Raw genomic sequence first — 24,460 nt, forward strand, 5'->3', positions numbered from 1 at the left:
CATTTCATTTTAAATAGTTCAGTGTTTACCAACTACCTGTACTTTGATGTGGCTGTTCTTATTAGCTCCTGTCCTGTGATCCTTATCCTGCTGATTTAATCTAGTTGTTCACAAAAGAATAGGAAAAAAACAGGTTTCTGTTTAGACTGTAATATCTTTTTCTTTTTTTTTTCCCCTTTCTTTATTTGGTGTAGTTAGGGCTTTCCTCATTTAACCTGCCTTCTTTAGTCTATATTGTTTATTAGTCTTTCTTAAAGGGAGCTGTTGCAGCCAGAACATATACCGCTTGTGTGACATATATAAAAACTTTGCTGTTCCAAACTCACTGTTCTGTTATTTCTTATCTGAACATAAGAAAATCTGAGAGGATTTGAGACTCTTATCTAATGCATGTAAATCATTGCAGTGGAGTTCATTTTTGACACTTAGGAAAAAGTTAAATTTATGGAGTTATGATTTCATGGTTGTGGGGTTATTTCCTTTCCTAAGTGACTTAACTCTTGAACAGGTCTGTCCCATCTTGATTGTTTATTCAGAAGAATTTTAAACAATCTAAAGGCTAAACACATCCATTTGTCATTAGAATGTTTTCTTGTAAGCTTTGTTGGATTCTTAGATTTTGATTCTGATTCATGATACTGACTGTCATCTTTTTCTTCTCTAATTCTTATTTCCACCCTTCCACAATCCAGTTTCTCCCTACCCCTTCTGGTCATCATGAAAGTGTTGATGAAGTAGGGTCAGTTACAGAATATTACTAGGTATCTTCTGAGTTGACATCAGTCTATTAACATCTCTTGCTATTTCTATAGAACGTGGTATATTCTTTAAAAATAGAAAAAATATTTTCCTCTAGTTTGATGTTACTACAGACTGTGTATGTATTGTTATAGATGATCTGATAGTTTTGGTATATTTTTCAGTCTTGAAGTATTTTATTACTTCTCTTGGTTTTATTTTACCTATTCTAAAAATATTTCCAGGAAATCCACTTACCCAGGATATATTGAACCTCTATCAGGAACCTGATGGAACCAGAAGGCTGCTGAACTATTTGCTTGATAATTTGGCAGGTACTGCAAAAAGAAGTAAGTGGTCATTTATTTAAACCGTTCAATTAGGAAGATTTGTAAGAATATTGCTTAATTTTTTGTCTTGCATTCACTTAGTTTCATCAGAACAGCCACCTCCAAGATCTTGGATTATGTTACAAGAACCAGACAGAACAAGGCCAACTGGTTGGTAGCCTTATTTTTTTTTGACTCCTGTCTTTCCTTTTTGTTACAAACCTAGTATATTGTTGTCATGCTTTAGATCATGGGTAGCATTGTGATAGAATGCTTAAGGTTAATGTGGTTTTTAAACTCCACAACAATGAAATAATAACTCCATAAATTCAAGTAACTGTTTCCTAAGTATCAAAAATACAAGTAAATGCAGTGCAATTAAAGAATTCTTTAATTCTTACTTACTTGGTTTCTGTGTATACTGTGCATACTGTGCTATAGAAAGGATGCTGCAGAGCACTTTCTCAGTCATAGGTAAACCATCACCAGAGGACAATTGACATATCTCGAGAAATTTTGGATTGGTCACAATTGGGGTAGAATCTAGTGACTGGAGACCAGGGGTATTGCTAAGCATCCTACACTGCACAGTTCGCCATGACAAGGAATTTATCCACCCCCAATATCAACAGTGCTATTGTTGAAAAGTACTGCTATAAACTGTTAATCAAATTTAGTAAAATAAATACACCAAAATCTTCCTACAGTGGAAATTTCTAAACCCAAGCATGTTCCAAATATATTTGACACTACAAAATTGTAAGACAGCCAACATCTTTACTTAACAGAGAATTTGAACAAATGACCTCCAGTCTTTTTTATCTTAAATTGTATGAAAATAGTTTGGGAACTTCCATGACATTTGTAACAGAATTTGGTCTTTCTGCATGTATTAATAATAGTTACTCTGTGAAAGAAAAGTAATTTATATATCCTCCATTAGCAGTTGGCTAAGTGGCAAAGGGAATGTGGAAATGAGGAGCACTGGTAGTAGAGGCTGTAGGGCTCAAGTTCTTAGTCTTTTTAGCTTCCAGACTTTCTGTAAATACCTCTGTAGCAGGTAATACATGATATTTTTATTTGTCCACATGGCTGTCCTTCCTTTATTATCTAACTTTATATCCTTGTGTCTGTCATATGAGTAGCTTTTCAATGATTGATTAAAATTGAACTTAGTGTTTAAGTGAAAACTATTGAAATGGTTTTTTTCCCCTGCCACATGTGTGAATAAGTAAAGTTATCTTTCCTGCAGCCTTGTTTTCTGTCATGTGCTATAATGTTCTTTGTGATAAATATGCGACCCGGCAGTTATATGGCTACTGTCCAGCATGGGCACTAAATTGGGACTACAGGAAAAAGGCCATTATTCAAGAAATCTTGAGCTGCAATGCTGATATCATAAGTCTTCAGGTGAGTCATCAGAAAAGTATTTGTTTAAATTGCACAAATGCCTCAATATTGATAAAATAAGGAGCAATCTGGGAATGCATTATGCTGACACATTCAAATTCCCAGCTCCAGCAGTTTTTAAAATACTGACTTTTTATGTTGTTAGTGATTTCTGGGAATATTCACTCTAGCTGCTTTGCTTTATAGTACTGTGATGCACATGGGTTACGCTGGGTTTTAAGTATGCTTTGACAGCTAACCATCCACAATCTCCTCCCCTGCCCCTCTCTCCCCGCCAGCAGTTATTTTGGAGTTGGGTGGTAATGTTACTGAAACTGAGGCATTGCTAGGGTATAATTTTGCTTTACCACTAGTGGTAATAGAAATTTTAGGACATAGTAGAAAGAGCATTGAAACTGGTGTGCATTACTTAGGGTTTTCGGTTCACCTCTCATTTATAACTTACATCACTTTGGGTAAGTCACTTTCTGCCCATGGCCTGAAATTATGATCTTTGACATTTCTTCTACCTCCTGAATTTTGTTTCATGTTGATTTTAAAACAATAGAGGAGGGGAAAAAAATACTTACAGGTATACATATTTCCATTCTTTACTCCTAAACAACAAATAACCTTGTCAGCTGGTGCCTGTAAATTGACATGTGAGAGTTCCAGTTGGTTTCACATAAATTGCATTGAAAAGATGTTACATTTTTTATTCTGCAGATCAGTCTTTAAAATTATTTCAAGTTCTCAAACTATACATGGAAAGTTAGTGCATAGGACTATCATTGCTATTTTACAGAATAACTTTGTCATTTATAACTTTTCAGGAGGTTGAGACAGAACAGTATTACAGTTTTTTTCTGGTAGAACTGAAAGAACGTGGCTACAATGGATTCTTTAGTCCTAAATCTAGAGCTAGGACAATGTCAGAACAAGAAAGAAAACATGTTGATGGCTGTGCAATATTCTTCAAAACAGAAAAGTAAGTCATCTTATTTTTTGAACAGAATCATTTTCTCAGTATTTGCAGAATAGAGGCCAAGGACATGGAAATCAGTTGGCATGTAAGACAATGAAATATATGTTATTACTCAAGAAAATAATAATATTGACTTACAGGGTTTTATTTTGTGTTGAATCATTATTAGTAATCTCATTTGGGAAACATGTTTAAAGTGCTGCTGTTTCTTCAGGTGTTTACCAGGGTTTAACTCCAATTGTTACATGAAACACCTTGTAATTGACATTCTCTAGAATGTTAGAGGGTTTTTTAAACACATACTTTAGAAAAGATTTAAAAATTATAAGGTGGAATATTCCAACATGAAACCTAAACAGAATATGACCATATTACCTGAAGTTGTAAAATTATTTCAAGATGTTATTTGTAACAGTAACAGACTGAGAACAAGTTTAAATAGATATGGGAAGCTTGGTGTTGAGTGTGGAGGATTTTCCATAATATAATTTTCACATGTTATCTGTTAAGTTTGGGGGAAACTACATTTCCCACAAAACTAATATCTTGATATTCCCAATTCTATGTTTGTGTGTGTGTGTTTGTTTCTGTTTTAGATTTACTTTGGTTCAGAAACACACTGTTGAATTTAATCAGCTAGCCATGGCAAATTCAGAAGGGTCTGAAGCTATGCTGAACAGAGTCATGACAAAAGATAACATTGGAGTTGCAGTACTGCTAGAACTTCGAAAGGAATTGATTGAAATGTCATGTGAGTGACCGTTTCACTTCCTGTAAAATTGACCTCCAAAATTTAATAGAAAACAGAATTTGTTGTTGGCAGTAGTCTTGTCTAACACCTGAAGAAACTCAGTGAGAATTTAAATCTTATAAAATGCCATATTCCTCTTTCTCTACCCCAAAGCTTAAGGTGAGAAAGCATTATGCAGAATTAAGTATTTCAAATCTTGAAAGGAGTCAAACCAAAGGAAAAGTTGGGTTTTTTACTCCCAAGAATTTTTGACATAGAAATGTTTAAGTAAATACTAGTTAAAATAATTTCAGAGAGAAGAACTTGATATACTTCTATAATTTCTTGATGGCAAGCATAGTCTGTAAGCTAACTTCTTTTCCTAATCCACTTGTAATCATTATTTTAAAGGCCTTGAGTTTTGGGTAGTGAACATCTTATTTCAAATTAAAAATATATTTAGTGTGACCATCATGTGAAGAAGTATCTATCACATGAAGAATAGTTGGAGCTGGAGATATTTAACCTGAAGGCTAAAAAAGATGAAAGGTGGAACTTACTGTCAAACATATCTTTCTTTGAAAGGGTATAGATTTAATTCTGTGAGGTTTGATTTAGAATATCTGAACTAAGACCAGAAGTTTCAAGACAACAGCTATTTAAAAATTAAGCAATCCCAAGTAGAATGGGCAGTTTTTGTTAAACTAGTAAATGTTCTGTGCTTGAAATATTCAACCAGAAGGTTAGCTATTTCTCAGATTTGTTGTATGGCAGATTTAGTCATCAAATTGGAGATGTTAGGTAAAATTTAAGGTTCTTTTTTATTCCTGAGACTGAGATGTTACTTGCTTTCAAACCCAGTAAGAACATATGGGCTGATGGGCAGATTTTATGTTTGTTTTCTTTTTATCTAATTTAGCTGGAAAGCCACATCTTGGAACAGAAAAACAACTTATGCTTGTGGCCAATGCTCATATGCATTGGGACCCTGAATACTCTGATGTGAAGCTGGTTCAAACTATGATGTTTCTCTCAGAAGTGAAGAACATTATTGATAAAGCCTCACGAAACCTCCAGTCCAGTGTATTGGGAGAATTTGGAACTATTCCACTGGTATTATGTGCAGATCTTAATTCTTTGCCAGACTCTGGTAAGAAGAGGATATTCTTTTACGTGCTTTTTAACTTCGCACGTTTTGTATTCTTTTTGATAATGACAAACGTGGCCAAAACAAAAATTTAGTTTGTAGTGGTAGTTGTGAATCAGGTTTAAAATTTTATGTTTTGTGTGTCGTAGGGGAGGGGGTTGTTTTTGAAAATGAAATGAACTTGTGAAAACCTAAGAAGGAAGGGCATCAGTTATCTTGGATAAACATAATTGATAAAATAATTCAGTAAATAACGTAATCATTGCATTGTCCTAAGGGCACATGTAATTCAGACTTCAAACAGGCTTTTATGATGCTTCTTTGGGAGTCTAGCATGTAGTGATATAATTCAATTTAAGCTTACCCTTCTTTTTACAAGCTCTCAAATTTTAGTGGGCTTGATTAGAAAAATACAGTTTGGGTAGAAATTGATAACCTTTATTTACATAGCATCATGCAGGTGATTTTAACAACAAAAGAACGGGGGTCTAGATTTTTATATCAGAGTAAAAGAATACAAAGCTCCTGTAATAGCAAGCTTAATAATAATTCCATTTTTATTTCAACTGTTTATACTTTTACTCATGCAAGGATATTTTTCCTTAGATTTGCCTGAATGTGTACACACACACACACACACACACACATTTGAAGCAGTTAAATTCATAGCACACCATTGCCATCATGATGGATGAGCCATTAAGAAAGATGAACAACTGTTAAAATTCATTTTCAGGGAAAATAAAAATCATAATTTTTTAGTCCATTTCATTAAGCTGTGGGAATTACTGCTACTAAAGCAGTTGAGAATTACTCTTTGGCAGTTTCTCTATACATTTTCCACCCTCTTTAGCTTATAGTGTATCTGACAGGCAAGAAGAGACTAGTTAAATAATACACATCTAAAGACCTATTTCAGTGTTAAAAAATAATAACAAACCCAAGAGAAAATATCCAAACGTACTAATTTAATGAAAATGAGAAATAAGTATTTGTAGAGTCATCTGGCCCTTACGAAATTAGGAGGATAGTGTCTTGGGATGGTGAAGTTACTACATATAACTTCACCTAATTCTGTAACTAACTGGTGGTAATATATAATGATGGATTCCTTGGTGTCATATCAATTAAATAAACAGAAACCTGCATAACTAAGATCTTGATTACATACTATTTCTTTGTAAAAAGTAGATACAACCTGAGGTTTTTTTTTAAAGGATCTAGTTTAACAAATATTATATACCAACACACTTATATTTTGCAGCCATTATAAAAAGATAATTGAGAAGTTATATAAGGTCATGTGATACAATAAAGCAAGGTATAAAGTATACTATTAAAAGTATGTGAAAATGAACTTAAGTCTGGCAAATGTGGAAACAAATAGGAACATTTTAGAAAGTGGATATATGTGTGGTTTAAAACTATTGATTATTGCATTATCTTTTTTATTTATGTTTTATAGACCTGTATGATGATTGTTGACAATGAAAAAGTACATTTATATTTACTATAGGTGTTGTAGAATATTTGAGCACTGGTGGAGTAGAAACAAATCATAAAGACTTTAAGGAACTGAGATATAATGAAAGTCTTACAAACTTCAGCTGTAATGGGAAAAATGGGACAACAAATGGAAGGATCACTCATGGTTTCAAGTTGAAGAGTGCCTATGAGAATGGCCTCATGCCTTACACAAATTACACATTTGATTTCAAGGTAAGTGTTGAGATTGAGAATCTTTTCCTTTTTAATTAATTTTTAATTGAGGTAGTAATAGGATACCCCCATCAGGTATTGCCTCTGTAGTGCACCCAAGATTGATAAACTTTTAAGACCTCTGTTTTTTCAAAGCCTTAAAACTTTGTTATATCTTTAAAATGTGAGTATGTGTTCAGACTAGAATGAAGCCATCTTGAATTAGTTGACAATCATGTTCTTTTATTAGTCTTCTGTAGAATCCCATGTGATTGGTGTCTCATCCCTATTTTATAGATATCTTTTAAATAATTTCCAGGGTAAGAAATCAGATGAAATAATGTTGGTAAATCCTGAGTTAACTGTCATGATTTGGGGGCAGTTATGTTTTTTATGTGCTCCTTACAAACAGCTGGATATGCAGCGTGTTGACATCTAACTTGGTGTCAGTTGGGGTGAGAGGTCCCATCTCATATTTTAATGTAATTGATACTATACTCTTTAGATGCCCAAATGTGGTTTTGTATAAGCCATTTTAAACTTTCTTTCCATTACACAGTTAACAGTTTACTATGTACAGTCTTAACTTAGTTATTCTGTTCATTTTTAGTATGGCTTATTGTTTAGGGCTTATGTCAGCTGTCTTTTTCCGCTACCTTTTGCAATTCTGCTCCCTCAAATTCTAGTTTTATAGTTGGAAAGATTATTCAGGTTTGATTGTTTATTAGAGTATAAATGCTAATGTTAGCTGCATCTTATTTTTGGAGGGAGCGCTTTTAGACTTCTTTGAGAAACAGTTGAAAGCTATAAAAATGTATTATTTGACTTTGGAACAGCCACAGCAATGTATCCATAATGATAGAACCCTGGGAACAGAGGGGTATGTGAAGGTCTTCTACTTGACTGAAGTGGATTGGGTAAAATGAACATTTAAGTGATGGAAGTTAAGCAGAAAGGGGACAAATCAGGACAGTGTAGACACTTAATTGACCAGGAAAGAAGGTCTTTCCAAGGAGTAATGAGTGAGTGTTAAACTTCAGAAAGATGTTAATAAGAGTTGTTTCACTAGTGAGCTAGAAAAGAGACTAGACTGTGACCAGTTGGTAAACACCAACGTGTTAGATTCTTATTTCCAGCAGATTGAAGAGATGAGGTTGATATCCAAAAGTTGGGAGATACTAGGAGGGGTCCCCTCGCCCTCCCCTTGTTCCTGTTGCTGATACAGAGATAGAAGAAAGGCGCTTTAGTAATTGTAAGTTCTTTTGGCCAAGAGCATGTTGATGAGAGGCTGAAGTTACAGGGAAGAGATGATAAACCAAGAAATATACTTATCTGTTGGTGTCAGATCTGTGCCTGGGCGCTGCTGAAGACTCTTCTGGCCCCTGTGGAGCTAACAGTCCCATGGTTTTGACCACACACATGAGTGTGTAGTTATACCTGGGGTGTGCAGCACCATTTGAAGAGAATTGGAGGTGGTAGGAGGTAGTAAGTGGGTGAGGGCAGGATCCAGGCCTTTGGAAAGTGATTGAATTTGACAATTGAAGGTTGAGAAAGAATTAACCAGATGACACATAACACACAGAAGAAAGCAGAAGGGACAGAGAACATGGGCACAATCCTTGAGAGCTTGTCACCTACAAAGAGTGTCATGTCATCCCCCCTTCCCCAGGGTCATGTGGCGTGGGGTAATGAGCAAGGAAAATGGCACAAATAAGTTAGTAAAGAGAAGCACAGACCATGTCATGAGAGCATGAAGAGATCCAGATAGGAGAGAGAATAGTTATCTCTAAACTGACTGTATTCTACTAGATTTGACATTTGTGGGACCATTTGGTTTATATATGTTGTTGCCTCTTCCTATATATGAATAAGTTTTTTATTTACCAACCATGAACTATAAGATTATGTCTTGAAAGCTATCAGTATTTAGTGTTATCTTACGTAGGGGCCTTGTCTTTTATTTTCTCCTTCTGTTTTTCAGGGTATAATTGACTACATCTTCTATTCTAAACCTCAGCTGAACACTTTAGGCATCCTGGGACCTCTGGATCACCATTGGCTAGTTGAGAATAACATCAGCGGCTGCCCACATCCACTCATCCCCTCTGACCACTTCTCACTTTTTGCACAACTGGAGCTCTTACTGCCTTTCCTGCCTCAAGTTAATGGCATTCACCTTCCTGGTAGGAGGTAGTCAAGTACCTTCAGAGGATGACCTCAGTTTCACTTGTAAACACATAAAACTCTGAATATTGGGGAGTGAGGTATGGCCACTAGGGATTTAGGGATTTTTTTTTTTCCTTAATGATGATTTGAATTTTCAATCTGATTATTTGATAAGGATATAAGTATGAAAGCCAGGTGCTAGCAACAGACAAATTCTGAGCCCAATATGCTTTATATACTGTTAGACAGGGATTGGTGTGTTTGCACCTATCTTTAAATTGTTACAAGTAATTTTCCTGTTTCTTCTATCTAATATAATATTTTCATGCCTTGAAATAGGAAAGTGTTTGAACAGCATATTCTCTTTGCACAGAAATCTGTAGCACTACTTTTTTGAGGCCAGTAATACCATCCAGTGACCATTCTTCCATACCCTACTCCCTCCTTTTTCAGACTTGTTTGTATAATACAGAATTTGAATTTAGCCTTTATGATTGTATATGATCCACAGAATACCTGATTTATGAAATTTTGTACTTAAAAAAAAAATCAGATTTGGAAATGATTGTATTGTAAAACTAAGGCTAAGGGTTTTTTTTTTTTTTTTTTTTTTTTTTAAAACCTGTTTCATGCGTTATAAAGGCCAGCTTGTAAAAGAAGTTGCAACAGACTTTCTCTGCTGATGATTTGCACTGTTGGGGTTTTGTTAGCCCTTTTATACTACTTTATTTTTAAATTGAGAACATTGCTCTTTAAATCTAAAACTCTTTAAAGCTTAGATTTTCTCAAACCAGAGGCAACTTATCTATGAATTCCTGGGTTTTTACGTAAACTTTATCTACGGGACAGATAAACTGAGCAGTGAATCATCTGTAGGCATTTGTGAATTGAATGTAATGGTTGATATATGTACATTCTGATATTTTTAAATTTTTAACTTTTTTAAGTTAAAAAATTCCAGCTGCTTAGGGTACAGTTTCTTAACTCCATTTTAGACGCTTCCTGTCCTATCTCCACTGTGCCTGCCTAAATTTGTTCTCACCAAGCACTGCCTGTGCATGCAGAGAAAATCTGTGCATCCTCTTTTATATTTTTTAAATAGTTTAACATTTGTGAGAATTTTAAGAAAATGCTTTTGTATGAGCTGTGGCTTTTTTCCATTGTGAAGCATTGAATATCACATTTTGGAACATGTTCATAGGGTGGGTCCTGGGTCTTTGCTCACCAGACCCCAAGCACTGCTTATTGGTGTCATTCATTGCACAGTGCTGTTGTCACCCAGAATACTACTATCATGTGATTGTTTTCCATGTATTCTTTAGTCTTCATGTTTTTTAAAAATCATTCCTTTTTTGAAGAAAATAATTTTCCATTTATGGAAATAAGATGTATTTTCAAAACCGGTCCCTAAGACAATTCTTCAGATCATTTTTTTAAAGTGACTAAGTCATTTTAATATGTCAACTAAGATAAAAGTTATACTGTACCCTGTATTTTGCCCGTAGTGCCATTAATTAATTAGAGATTAAAGCCAGCATTCACCTTATAAAGTTTAACTCGTGTATATTCTGTTCTTAATTCTTTCATTCTTCTCTCAAAAATCAAATGAATTCAGAGGGAGCTTGGTCTTAACTGCTTTTGTTTCAACTGCAGGCAGGGGAGCAAAAGGACACCATGTGAGCATTAAGAAAAAAATTGTTGAATGTTCTTAACAATTTTTATACAGAGATTTAGTCATTTTGGATAATGACTTAAAATTTTATGATAAAATGTCTAGCACTTAATTGTGCTTACTCTGTTTTTAAGAGAAAATATAATTACATATTGTTTAAATAAGCAATTTTTTTTCCTTTTTAAAAAAATTCTCCGAAAAGTTTTGATCTTAAGTCTTTGTCTGGGACGTGGTTTTTCCTTTGAGGTTTTCTAAGATTTTGTTGTGATGTGTTGTTTTGGGTTTTTTTTTTTTTTTTTTTTTTTTAATTTTTTGCTTTTCTTTTAAGTTGTGCTGACACCAAACACATCCAGTTTATAATCAGTACATTGGAAAGCTGGTATTATTGATACAGAACCAATGCATAACTTTTTTTTTAATGTGGGGTTTTTTTTTTTTTTTTTTGTAAAGTGTGAATAAAAGGTGTGTTTACTCATTTTTCCTAAACACTGTGTTGGTAATGTGCATCATGACAATTTCCAGCAAGGGCGGGCTGGAGCTAGTTGGACTGATGAGATGAAAACCGCTTTTCCTATGATCTGCATTATGTAATCACAGGTCCAGAGAGCTTTATGGAAGGGGAGGGGAGAAGCACTTACTCGTTTTGTATTTGTTAATGGAGGATGTATTCTTTTCATAGATGCTGGAACTAGAGTGCACTTGTTAGATTCTAAAGGTTTGAGCTTTATACAAAATGTTTTCATCTGTATTTGTTATTGTCTACAATATATTTGAATTTGGGAACAGCATAGTAAGATAAAATGGCCTGTTATGTCTTGAAAATACTTGTTTTTGCCTCTTCTGGGCTTACTGCATTCTGTGGGTCAGTTTGAACAGCTTCTCTACCTTACTTAAATAGTGGTAAGTTGAACCAAGAGTGTAGATTTGTAACTGTAACCTTCAAAAGAGAAGAAAATATTTTGGGTCTATACAGAATAAACAGTCACACCAAAATAGGCTATGATACCTTGTTTAGCAAGATTTTGTGTTTTAAATGTTTCCGTGTCCTGAACAATTTCCAATAATCCACACTTCCTAAAATGCAATAATAAAAACTAGTATGTTTTTTCAAAAGTTCTGTAACAAATACATTTAATGTGGTGTTGCCATAATGTAATTTCAGTGTTCTTGCTGGATAAATCCATCTTATTAATGTTTTACAGAAATTTGAGGTATGTTTTCTGTTTTAATGATCAGAAATTTGGAGGCACTCAATTCCTTGTCGTGAATCTCTTGAAGTACAGTTTACCGTGTTAGTGATAACTATTTATGCTTTGAGAATTTAAATAATGTTCATCAAAATTAATTTATGGCATAATTTAAAGCTATAGAAATAAATTGTTGATTGCAACTTTAATAGTTCTAGAAGATATGCAAAGAACATCTCCTAGAAATGTGTTTATTTTTATTGGATTTGGTGACAGCCAGGAAGATTTATTTTGTGTTAGCACTTTGAAACTAAGGACATTGTTGAATTGGATAGAATGCACTTCTAAATATTGAGATTAAAATTTCAAAGCTCTTCTGAAATTCAGATTTTCAATAATAAATTCCAGTTTTAGTATTCTGTTTTTTTAGTATTTAAACTCTTGGAATTAGTTTCTATAGTGACTTTTAAGGTCTGGGAGCCATTGCCACATAAGGACAAAAACCAACCTAGGCAAACCAATTAATGAACTAATTAGACTGTCCAGTACAAATACAGCAGGTAATTCAAAGAACACTTTTAGCAAGTGTTTCAACCCCATTCATAAGCAGTATTTTAAGATGTTCACTTGGCTTTTTTTGGTTAGATTTTAATACTAGTATGTTGAGGTAGTGTCAGAAATAGAGTATCTAGTCTTTATTCACAGTACATTATATTGTGTGATGCACTGGACTAACTTTTGTTTACCATTCATGTAACAAAATCCAGCACATCTGCACTAAGCTCAAAGAATGTCACATTTGCCTAGGCAGCTCTTTGATAAGGGTGATGGGAAACTGAATATGTACCTATGGACTGACTGGTGGTAACAAGGGCTTTTACTGTTCTTTTCAGTCGAACCTTCTTGGTCAAATTGTAACTAGCTAGTATTATATTTATATACAGGGTCTCTTTTCTTTACTGATGTATTTTCCTACTCATAGCCAACCAATAAATACAATATCTGTTTCAAATATCTTAAAAGTGTAATTTGTATAGCTGTAGAACTGAGGTTTCAGAAAAATGTTAATGAGCAAGACCACATATTTAAAATTCTGAATCATCTGGGACAGGGTTATAATTATAATCACCCTTTGAAAGGGAAGAGTAAATGGGGGTAGGGCCATGATTTGGGGAGATGGTATAAACTTAAGGATTTCTTTATTGATTGTGGTATTCTGTGTAACACTCAAATCTTTGCCAAAGTTCAATTTTATATTTAGGCAACTGATAGTCCTTTTTGAATTTAGGATTTTTGTTGTTGTTACCATATATCTAATTAGTATAAAAAAAAATGGATCCATGTGTCTTCTGTCTTTTGAAAAGGAAGTTGACATATTTTCAATAAATGTTTTTAAATTCTGTAGCAAACATTGTATCGGTGGGATTATACTTAATGTTTTGTTACATGTATATTTTATTGTCTATATGAAATTTGAAAATGTGTGACTCCCAGAACATTAAGTCCCATTTCTTTCTAGAAACTAATTCTATAACATGTCAGTTTTTATGTAGATTTGCTAGGGAAAAAGTTAAAATTAGAAGGCAGTTTTGATAAGCGAATATTTGCTTGAGATGTCCAGTTTTTAAGGCAGGCATTTTCTACTTAATCCTAATTATATAATTTACCTCTATATACAGAAGTCTTGTTACTCCTTTTAATTGTCAAAAAATAAATGTAAGAAAGTTAATGAAGTATGCCCATGTTACTTTATTCTACTTAATTTTCTTTAGAGAAACAAGAACCTTAAGGAAACATGATTTAGGTTTTAAATGATAGTGTTACATAGAGAATTTCCTTTCTGAATGAAGTATTATTTAGATCTTCAAATTTAATTGATTTTAAAATAAATGTTCACAAATACTGTAGAGACAATTTTAATATACAGATCATATACTAGAAGAATCTTACACAAGATAGTTTTAACTAGAATTTTCTGAGAATTTGAGAAATACTTCTTCCAAATAATACTTCTTCCAAATAATAAAACATAAAATATTAAAAGTAGCTTGCTGCTTCTGAAATGAGTCTCACTAGTCTGTAGGAATTGGGAACAACTGGGTTTGAAACCCAGTTTCTAAGGTTTCTTTAGTAGCATTACCATCAATCAAATGTATAAGGAGACATCAGTTTTCTCATTTTTATGAGTGGCAGACTTCAAATCACTCTAATCTCAAAAACTGTTATTAGGTCCTGTCATTAGAAACCACTCACATCACCAGCAGTGGGCTCCCACTCTAGCTGCAGAGTACTTCCCTAGCCTCCTAGCACAGTGAGTCGGCTGAGGGATCCCAGGTTGTCCACAGCATGACTGCTTTATTGGGAACTTGTGATTTCAGTATCTCCCCTTCACTGCAATCCTAGTACTGTTTGTTTCCCAACTTCATGTAATTCTTGAAAACCTGCTTCATCAAAGATAGTGAAGAGGAGTCGTGGTGTGACTGAAACCAGGTAGAAAGAATCTGCAAAATGTAGGATGTGCTTGCCTTCTAATATTCATACTCTTTCAGATGGCAGCTTTTTAGGGCAGTGATGTAGGTATGGGGTTGGAATCCCTGTTGTACTCAGTGTTCTGAACTTTATTTGGGGGATTTGCCAGAAGCTCCCCCCCTCCCCCCATTGTAATATTTGCTGTTGGTGACTTTGGACAGGCCCAGTGGGTAAGAGGACTATAAGTAATTGGTTCATTTTGGCGATCAGTTGTTCTTAATCTATTTTTCTTGGCCATCATAATGATCACTACTCATTTAAAATTTCTTGCCAGGCTTTGTGCTTAGATTAGAAATAGAGGTTTATCAGACTTGGTCTCTGACTCTAAGTTTCTCATTGATTATTATAATCTTACTGCAATACTTGAGAAAGACCAAATATGAAGGGAGCAAGTATGTCTATGTGGGTCCATGAAGTCTTCCAGAGGTGAGCTTAAAAGGCAGTTTTGAAGGACTAAATGTGTTTCCTTGATGAATAATAGGAGCTGTATTTATTTTATAAAAAACCTTTGTAATGTGTGTAGGTGTGAATGGAATGGGTTTCAGACTTGTGGATCCTTTTTTAAAAAAAATTTGCGTACATAAACTGGGGTACAGGCCAGAGGTATGGGGATGGGGGTGAAAGGATTCACCAGAGACAGAGTGGGGAACAGGACAGGCATACTGGCTGAACTGAGGGGAGCAGCAGGCTAGGCAGGAGAGGTCTGCTGAGCCATATGGGTTGCTCCCTGGCTGGCTGGGGATCTAACTCGTGCTGCGGTGGCTACGGGCAGCTTCTTAGGCTACGTCTTAACCCCTTGTGCCACTAGAGAGGCCCTTGTTGTGGATCTTTCAATGGATGTGTACTAGTGGAATCTGAACTAATGGATGTCTTTGAATCTTAAGTCATGTGCTAAAGATTGAACTTCAGCCTGTAGGTGGTGGTTAAAACACACAGGGTTTTAAATGGGAGTAGCATTACCAGAACCGTTTTAGAAAGGTGATTTTAGCAACTCTGTGGAGGGTAGATTAAAAGAATAAGAGTAGTTAACTGGTTTATGACTTGGTCCAGCTGACAGATGGTGTGCCAAGGATGACTTGGAAGATGGGAAGGGTAAAAAGGAAGGGAAAAACGAAATATTTCAAAAAGAGATACTCATTATTAGACAAAACCCTGACTGAGCATCACCACATTCTTACCACCAAGGGACTCATATTTTCTTTACTGACACAAACATTTGGTCAAGAGTTTTGCTTTCCAAACTACATTTTACTTCATTTCCCATTGCTTTTTATTCAAATTTTAGTCTGTAAAATAGATCCAGTGTGCCTCTACTGAAGATAACTTGCAGTGCTAATTTAATTCTTATAGCCTGTTTAGGCTTTTTATATTATTGAAAATGCTTTATGTGTAAAAAGACTGTCAGAGGCTACTTGGTAAGTCTAGGCATTGGATGAAACTTTAATAGATAAATATGTAACAAATGATAGGGATCTAAGAATTAAGCCAGTTGAGTTTCCCCTCATGCAAGGTTAGACCTCAGTGTGGTAAATCTTGCCATGTGTGACTTTTGAGCACTTGAATATGGCTAGCCTATTCTGGAACAGAGAACTTTTTCCATTCAAAGAAAGTTATTTTGCTAGGACCATATTTGTTGTATTGTATAAAATGTGAAACCAGTGTATTATTTATGTTAAACATAAACATTAGTGATGTCAAAGAATTGACTCCATTTTAAGAATGTTTCACTAATTCACCAAAGTGACTTATTGTATCTGAATATCTTGTGCAAGCAGCATGACTTACTGTAGCTATGTAAATCATAATTGGACATGTTTATCTACTTTGATATAAATTATTTTTCTATTGAAAAATAAGTATGGTCAAATTGCTAAATTTAAAATCAGTTCTACAGAGAACTGAGCTAGTATGATGACTAGAAAGTACTGGAAGGTGTATCATGGATTTCATGGTGAATGACAGTGCAATTTGTTGTACTAGAGCAAGAGAAAAACTGCTATTCCTTGCATTAAAAAAGTTACAGATAATAAAGTGACACTATTAAGATACATTTTCTTCAAATATATAATTGAATGTAATCTTTTCTGTCAACAGATGAAATTAATCACCTGAAAATTAAAATTAGATGTGCAACAGATTTTTTTAAGGATTTATTTATTTTTATACAAGAACCGGGATATAGGCCAGATGCACAGGAGGGTGAGAGGATTCACCAGAGACAGAGTGGGGAACAGAACAGGCAGATTGATGAAATACACTGCTGCGGGCAGTAGCAGGTGAGACAGGAGGTCTGCTGTGCCATGTGGGATTCTCGGCAGCTGGGATCGAACCCGCGGTGCAGACAGCTTCACAGTGCGTCACTCAACTGCCTGTGCCACCAGGGAGGCCCGCAGCATATTTTTTAAAAACAATTTAGAAAAGTTATGTACTTGTATATTTGGCCAGCTATTAAAGGACTTGTGTTCTTACACAGAAAACACACTGTTTAAATGGATTTCATGCATATAAGAACTGGGGTGTAGGCCAGAGGTGCTGGTTGGTGAGAGGATTCACCAGAGAGTGGGGAGCAGAACAGGCAGATAATACTGAAATACACGGCTGAGGGGAGCAGTGGTGAGACAGGAGAGGTCTGCGCCATGTGGGTTAACTCCCTGGCTGGGGGATCAAATTTAGCAGCAGTAGTTGGCATGATAGCTTGATAGCGTTGAGACTTTAACCCCTGCGCCACCGGGGAGGCCCCTAATGGGATATGTTTTTTAAAGTATTTCTATGATAGACATTTTGTTAGAGAATTATGAGGAAGAGACTCAAAATCCTCTACAAAAATGTCTTCATGTAAGCCAATAAACCATATGTAACACCTTTCTAGTACAACTAAAGGTCAGGTGACTCAAAATTTGGAGAAGTATTTAGCTGTAGATAAGTTGTATGATATAAAAGACACCGCCCAATTAATACTTTGTCTTGAGGATTTCCAAATTTTTAAAGAAATGGAATTTTCTTCCTGAAACTAATGGCAGATATTTTTACATCTTCTTACATATGCCAAAATTTTTCTGCTTTATATGGAACAGAAATTTTACCATTGCAGATAGCTTTCAGCTGTGATAGCATGAGAATCTCGATTTATTGGAACTTTAAAATGAACATAGATTTCCTTTGTTTCCTTAATGATGCTTAGTGGAGATAGTTGTGTTCAGTTTTCTGAAACAGACTATTTGAAAAGTGGGATAGTTAAAATTGCTTAGTAGGCATAGGTTCAAGTCAAGGAATTACAAGTTTGTGAAAACTTCAGAAAATAGAAAAGATTAATCTTTACCAATTGTTTTGTGAATTGCGAAGGAATATTTACAATGATTTGCTATTCAATTCCAGTTTGATTCTTGCAACAAAAAGAATGCCAAGTAATCAATAATAAAAACCAAATTGTGTGTGATACATTTTTTCACTGTATTATCAAACTTTATGAATACACATAACTGAACTTCCAAGGAAAAGAAAAACTTAACTTTCAAGAATTTGCTGAAACTTCATAATACAAATCATGAATACAAGTTCTTGCACATTTTCTACCAAATTTTTAATTAGCATTCTGTAAATTGCAAAAACAAAAATTTGATACTGTTAAGTATACTTTCCAAATTTAATGTTAGAGTTGACACGATAAAAGGGATTGCTATGGACAATTTCTTCTTGAATTAGCTAATGTATATGAAATAGATACATTTCTAGAAAGACAAACTACCAAAACTGACTCGGATGAGAAATCATGAGTAAAAATAAGGTTGATTTTAGTAATGAAAAAACTATATGGGGAGAAAAACTCTGGCTAAGATGACTTCACTGGTGAATTCTGCCTGAAACTTAAAAATAATTACCAATTTTTCATAAACCTTCAAAAATGAGAAGATGATACTAATAATATCATGACACCAAAAATCTGACCAAGATGACACAAGGAAAGAAAGCTACATGCTAATGTCATTTTACAATGAAGTAAAACTTGTCCTTTGCAGAGGATAGGTCTTGCACCATTGGGAATCCTCAGTGGTCCATACACCAAAAAAAAAAAAAAACCCAGCTAAGTTTGGTGACACAAGATTAACATACAAAAATCAATTAGACTTCACTAAGGATCAAATTTTTGTTTTTGCAATTTACAGAATACTAATTAAAAATTTGTTAGAAAATGTGCAAGAACTTGTATTCATTCCAAAAATGAAACAATACAATTAACAATAGCATTAAATAATATTTGGGAGTAAATTTAACAAGAAATGCAAGACTTGTACACTGAAAATTATAAAACATCGAAGGAAACCTAAATAAATGGAAGGATGTTATTCATGAATTGAAAGAAGACTGTGAAGATGAAGAGACTCCCCAAATTGATCTATAGATTTAGTGCAGTCCCTATCTAGATCCCAGCTGGCTTTTTGTTGCAGAAATTGAAAAACATCTTAAAATTCAAAAGAAAATCCAAGAGACTCCAAGTAGCCAAAGCAATCTTGAAAAAGAGCAATGTTGGAAGACACAAACTTCCTGACTTCAAAACTCATTATAAAGCTACAGTAATCAAGATAGTGTGGTTTTGGCATAAGGATTACTTCAATGAAATTGAATTGAGAGTCCAGAAATAAATCCTTATGTTTTGGTCAATTGATTTTGACAGATGCCAAGACACCAATAGAGGAAAGAATCAATTTGTTAGGACAACTGAGTAGCCACAATCAAGAATGAAGTTGGATCCCTCGCTACACCATACACAAAACTTAGAATGAATTAAAAAATCTAAATGAAAGATTTGTAGGGGACAAAGCAGATAATTATTTTCCTGACCTTGGATTGGGCAGTAGTTTCTTGGATTTGAAAGACACTGTCCAAGGAAGAGTGGCTTCTGATAGATGCGGAAATTTGGGTGGTGTTTTTGTTTTTGTTTTTGTTTTTTGGTGGAGGGCAGTCGGGGAGTGCTGTGTGATAAAAATGTACTGAAATTAGTGGAGACTGGCACAACACTGAATATTTTTTAAAAAAGGAATTGATGGTATATGAATTATCTCAATAAAAGCATAGATAATTTTGTATGATTTCTTCTGGGAATTGAATTATTTGGCCAGTATGTTTGAGATTCATGTCGTGCATGCATGTATGCAGTCAGAATTAGTTCATTTTAACTAGTGTGATACTACTGCCTTGTATATATATATTCCAAATTATATTTCTCCATTGTCTGCAGGCATCCTTGGGTGGTTTTCTAATTTTCTTTTTCCCCCTACCCATCCAGACCATTCTGCCCAGAACATTCTGAAAGGTGGTGTGTGAGAAGGGCTCCGGAGTATAAATTTGAGGTTGGCGGTAGGACGTGCACATGGCTTGGCATCACCAGACATGCTTAACCCTGGTCAAAGTGTGTTCTGCTTTACTCTCCCAGCAGCAGCTTGGGGTTATTTCTTTTTGTTTTTCGTTGTCCCACATCTTTGCCAGTGCTTGTTTTTGTCCAATTTTTAATTTTTGGCAATCTCGTGGGTATAATATTTCATTCTGGCTTTCATTTCTGTTTCTCATTAATAAAATGCATGCTTGTTATTTCAGGTCCTCTTAATGATTTTATGCCTTCTAGACTTGTCCTTTCCCAGTTGATTCATAATTCTTACATCCTCAGAATACTTGTCATTTATCAGTTATGTGTGTGACATACATTCTCTTAGTTGTCTTGTAATATTTTTTGATTTTCCAGTTCAGATAACATCCAACACATACTAATGTGCAGAGAACACTTGAGTGAACTGATTTTATCCATCACTAAGCTTCAGTTCTGCCATTACGTGGCCACACGTCTGTTATGCATATCCTGATATTTTGAAACAACTGCAGGCATCACATCTCTACATGTTTCAGCATTGTATTTCAAAATGATAACATTGTTCTTTAAATATGTATTGGTTTTCAGACTAAGGAGTTGATTTCCTTGCTTTCTCACAAAAGTTACCAGACTCTCTTCCCCTCTATCACATATTTGAGTTTAATCCATTACACTTGTTACCATTGCTGATGTTCAAATACCCCTTTTTGGCCGGTGAGAGCCTTATTCAAAGTGGTCCCTGAGACTTTGGGGCTCAATCCTGGTAGTCCTTGACCTCTCTGATATAAAAAGGTGTTTCAATCTCATCTTTCACTATTCCTGCTCCAGATCTGGAGTTCTGGTTCCTTTAGTGGGAATGAAATCTAGAGGCCACAATCTGGATACAAGGATTCTCATTGCCATTCAGTTGGTCACTTTCAGGGGACAGAGATTGTTCCCCTAGATACTAGGTGACATTCTTGCTGTTGGAATTTTGAGCAATAAGTTTTTTAGATAACCTTCATGATCGTTTTCAGCTTCTCCTTTCAACTTTGCCAGAAATCTCAGGTGAATAATATTAACATAATTACTTTTTTGATGTATCAGAAAACAGGTAGAGAAGGGCCTCAGTACAGCAATGCCACCAGCAAGAAATGTTCATTTACAGTTTCTGTTCTTAGGTTTTTCCCAATCCCACTTCTACAGTGTACAGTTACATGACCTTTCATGTTATTTGGAATAGTTCTTTTTTTTTTTTTAAAGATTTATTTATTTATTTATACAAGCACTGGGTACAGACAGAAGGGAGGGAGGGTGACAGAATTCACCAGAGCCGGAGCGGGGAACAGAGCAGGCAGACAGACGAAGTACACTGCTGAGAAGAGCAGCGGGCGGCAGGAGAGAGGTCTGCGCACCATGTGGGACCCTCTCCGGGTGGCCGGGGATCAAACCAGTGCTGCAGAGGCTGCGGGCAGCTTCTCAGCCCAGCGCTCAACTGCTGCGCCACCAGGGGAGGCCCTGGAATAGTTCTTGTCTGTGATTATGCCGCCATGTGAATCAAAAAGTTAGGTTTACCTATTTGTTACTTTTTTAAACTTCAATTTTTAGAACTCAAGTTATCAAAATAAGTTGTATTTAAAGAACCCAGCTTTCCCTCCACAGTATTCCCTCTTCCTCCAGGATTATGGTTGGTCCCAGGAATCTACAGGGGGAAAGAAGCTTGCCATTGCAGTTAGCGTTGGCACCCAAGCCATATGCAAGGTCTCTTGAACTCTTTGATTTCCCCTCTAGTGTTTTCTTGGGGAGACTCCTCAGGTGAAAGTTAGCAGGGCCATCTCAGGATGGGGTCCTTGTTCTGGGGCCTAGCCCACCATCGTTCCAACAAGCTCCTGTAGCATATAATGTTTCTTAGAATGCAAATCCAGTGCTTTCACTGCATAGAGCCTGGATGTGTAATGCTGGGAGAGCTTGGCCTAGGGTCAGGTCAGGTCCTGGGTGCACTGCTTTCACCAGAGGTGCTTAGTGATTCATCTCATTGGTTCATCTTTGTCCAAACCAGAGCCTTACACAGGATTCAAACCCTTTGTGAACCTTGAGGGCAATGTGTTGATAATGACACTCAAATTTAAGCTGAGCCCAGGTGGCGTCCTCCCTGCTCCAGTTTGAGTGAATGTGTGAAACTGACTTCCCAAATTTAAGTCCTTCTATATCCTTGTCGAAATAGGAACAGAAATCCATGTTTTAATATAAAATAGATGAAAATGGATTTCGGTTTGTCCATGTTGGACTGATAATACAGGGAGAAGCTCTTCCTCAGGAGAAACTTAAAGCAGTTACGTTTTTCTCTTGAGTTGTAATTTGCCAACAACAAAGGAGTTTAGTGGGAAGTTTCTCTGAGAGTGGTCACTGTCCAGGTTCTGGGCACCTTCCCACCAACCTTGGGGTACATTCCAGGAATGGCAGTTCCCCCAGTAGAAGAGAAGGGCTCAGAGTCACCAGGTTATTTCAGTGAAGCCACCAGAAGCCACAAGAAAAGCTAATAGTGTCTAGATTTCCTGTAGTCCTCAGTCCTGTCCCATTCCAGAGTAGAAACCTAAGTCTGGGGCGGGGGGTGGGGGGGGTGATGGAAATCAAAATCTCTCATATCACAGCAACAAATGGCTTCATTTTGGAGAATTCTTGCCACCTTCAAGGATTAGATAATTCCTGTGCTTTATAAACAATTGAAGAGCATAACGGAAGAATTCCCAATTCCTGTCACCTATGTTTGCTGGCTATGTGACCTACTGAATGCCAGTCCCTTGCACACACACTCACATAATCTGGGGTGTGGGCATGTGGCCCCTCCTGAGGTATAAGGACCATACCAGTCCCAGACTGTGGCCTCTCATCCTTCAGCATGTTGCTTATACCAAGGAGCGGAACAGGGCTTGGCATGAGGCAGAAGACATCAACGCCAAAACTGCACTTACACATTTTTATTGAGAAAGTGGGGGGGGGGTCTCAGACCCGGAGTAGGTCTCCACCTGCAGATGGCAGCATCTTGTCTCTGGGCATGGGTAAGCCAGCCTTGGCTCAACCAAAGTACGTCAGAGCCCCCTGGAAAGGAGAAGCCACACTTGAGTGTGCTGGCCCTCGGCACCCTGGCACCGGGAGGCTGACTGGCCTGTGTTCCAGGGTGAGTCATGGTGCCTGCTCCTTGCAGGGACAGGCATGCTCTGTACCCTCTTCAGCCCTTTATAGCCCCCCTGCCACTCAGATGTGGTCAATGTGGTCAACCTGATTCCCACTCAAGGACACTGAGCTCCTCAGGGGTGGGGCATATTTGCAGAATTTGAGGGGTGGAGTGCTTCCACTCTAGGAGAGGGACTGGGGAGTGGTGCCCAATCAGGGCAGGTGCCCGGGTGCCCACATTACCAGCAGAGTCTTCATGGCCCCCATGGCTTCAGGACCCAGCTCAGCAACACACTTCTGGGAGCTCTCCACAAGTTGCCCCACTGGGATGCCCAGGCTGACCAGTATGAACTTCAGGGGCTTGAAGTTCTTGAGAATTGAGTTGGCCATGACCCTGGTAACAGGCTTTACAGTCAGAGCAGTCTTAGTTGAGTCCACAGACTTGTGAGAGAACGAAGCATCAGCTGCAAATGTAAGTAGAAAAGAATCTCCCACCTGTACCTAGGGACCCCCAGGAGACCTGCTGAGCGTCTAGTCAGGAGGAGCTAGGGGTGCCTTTCCAACCAGTCCAGCACCTTTGACTACCCACTCCCTCCCTTGCTGACCACTGCTCTGTGTGGGGGGTCGAGGCAGACCTCACAGGGGAGGGGCACTGGGCTGTGCCTTTAAGGATGAGGTAGAGAGCAGGTAGATGTTCCCAGACCAGGGCCTGTACTTGCTCTAACCTGAGGCTGGGAGGGTCTGGTGGTGGTAGGTGAAGAAGAGAAATCAGGGGCTGGGACCTGAGAGGAGGCCCAAGGCTCAGGTGGGACAGACCTTAGAGGGCCTTAAAGGCCTAGAAGTTAGTCGTTGCAGTTAGTGTTGGGGTTTCCCGCCAGAGGATGTATAAGGAGAGGTGTGGCCTGGTCCCTTGTGAGCACTGGCGGTATCAGTGTGAGGAGCCTGGGCTTACCGTGTGGATGCAGCAGGGTCAGGACCAGCTAGAGTGGTGCAAGGGGATGAGGCGAATCAAACCTAAAGCCCCATGGCAAAGGACCAGAAGCCAAGGCCAAAGGGTACTCACCAGAGTTGCTGAGCAGGACCACACATAGGACTAGGAAGGCTGTGGTGAGCTTCATGGCAGAATGGGGTTCTGGATGCTCCTGGGACCAAAGACACACTTCCCAGAGCCTAGCCCTGGGGCCTGATATACCCTGTCCTCGCCCTTTTCCAGGACCCAGGCCTCACCCACCCCATCCTCCTAGGAAATACTCTGTTTGCTCAGCTAATAGGCAGGACCTGGCCAACTTCCTGCTCAGGCTGATGGGCCCTGGGAAGCCTGTGCCCCTCTAACCCTCCCTGGTCTTGGGCACTTCCTCTTGGCAGGGTCCCCTGG

General features: G+C 37.1%; 2 protein-coding genes across 9 annotated transcripts in view; one reads left to right on the top strand and one right to left on the bottom strand.

Moving 5' to 3' along the window:
- CNOT6 (CCR4-NOT transcription complex subunit 6) overlaps positions 1–11,959 on the top strand; it is a 61,122-nt gene extending 49,163 nt beyond the window's left edge. For 6 of the 8 annotated variants that reach the window (XM_054691877.1, XM_037500997.2, XM_054691876.1 and 3 more), the window contains 8 exons: positions 984–1,088; positions 1,170–1,238; positions 2,320–2,477; positions 3,290–3,444; positions 4,038–4,192; positions 5,091–5,321; positions 6,835–7,037; positions 8,998–11,959. In XM_054691877.1, coding sequence (XP_054547852.1) covers positions 984–1,088; positions 1,170–1,238; positions 2,320–2,477; positions 3,290–3,444; positions 4,038–4,192; positions 5,091–5,321; positions 6,835–7,037; positions 8,998–9,210 — 1,289 coding nt within the window. In that variant the 3' untranslated portion in view covers positions 9,211–11,959. The remainder of the gene's footprint in view (positions 1–983; positions 1,089–1,169; positions 1,239–2,319; positions 2,478–3,289; positions 3,445–4,037; positions 4,193–5,090; positions 5,322–6,834; positions 7,038–8,997) is intronic. The other 2 variants (XM_054691880.1, XM_037500998.2) reach the window with 1 other exon arrangement.
- A 10,921-nt stretch (positions 11,960–22,880) lies between these two features.
- SCGB3A1 (secretoglobin family 3A member 1) lies at positions 22,881–24,235 on the bottom strand. The gene is made up of 3 exons (XM_037499441.2): positions 24,149–24,235; positions 23,329–23,549; positions 22,881–23,010 (listed from the first exon to the last, which is right to left on the bottom strand). The coding sequence occupies exons 1-3, from the start codon at positions 24,201–24,203 to the stop codon at positions 22,987–22,989; spliced, it is 300 nt and encodes a 99-aa protein (XP_037355338.1). The 5' UTR covers positions 24,204–24,235; the 3' UTR covers positions 22,881–22,986.
- Positions 24,236–24,460: the final 225 nt, after the last annotated feature.

Source organism: Talpa occidentalis, unplaced genomic scaffold (genome assembly GCF_014898055.3).
Source record: "Talpa occidentalis isolate TD23 unplaced genomic scaffold, MPIMG_talOcc4v2.1 talOcc4.9, whole genome shotgun sequence".
In the NCBI taxonomy this organism is placed as follows: Eukaryota; Metazoa; Chordata; class Mammalia; order Eulipotyphla; family Talpidae; genus Talpa; species Talpa occidentalis.

Bases quoted from the DNA above. Each gene is read 5' to 3' on its own strand.
- SCGB3A1 (XM_037499441.2), bottom strand. From the start codon at position 24,203: ATGAAGCTCACCACAGCCTTCCTAGTCCTATGTGTGGTCCTGCTCAGC. The intron at 23,550-24,148 runs GTGAGTACCCTT...TTACATTTGCAG, and splicing joins GGTCCTGCTCAGCAACTCTG to CTGATGCTTCGTTCTCTCAC. The intron at 23,011-23,328 runs GTAATGTGGGCA...TCTCCTTTCCAG, and splicing joins GGGCCATGAAGACTCTGCTG to GGGGCTCTGACGTACTTTGG.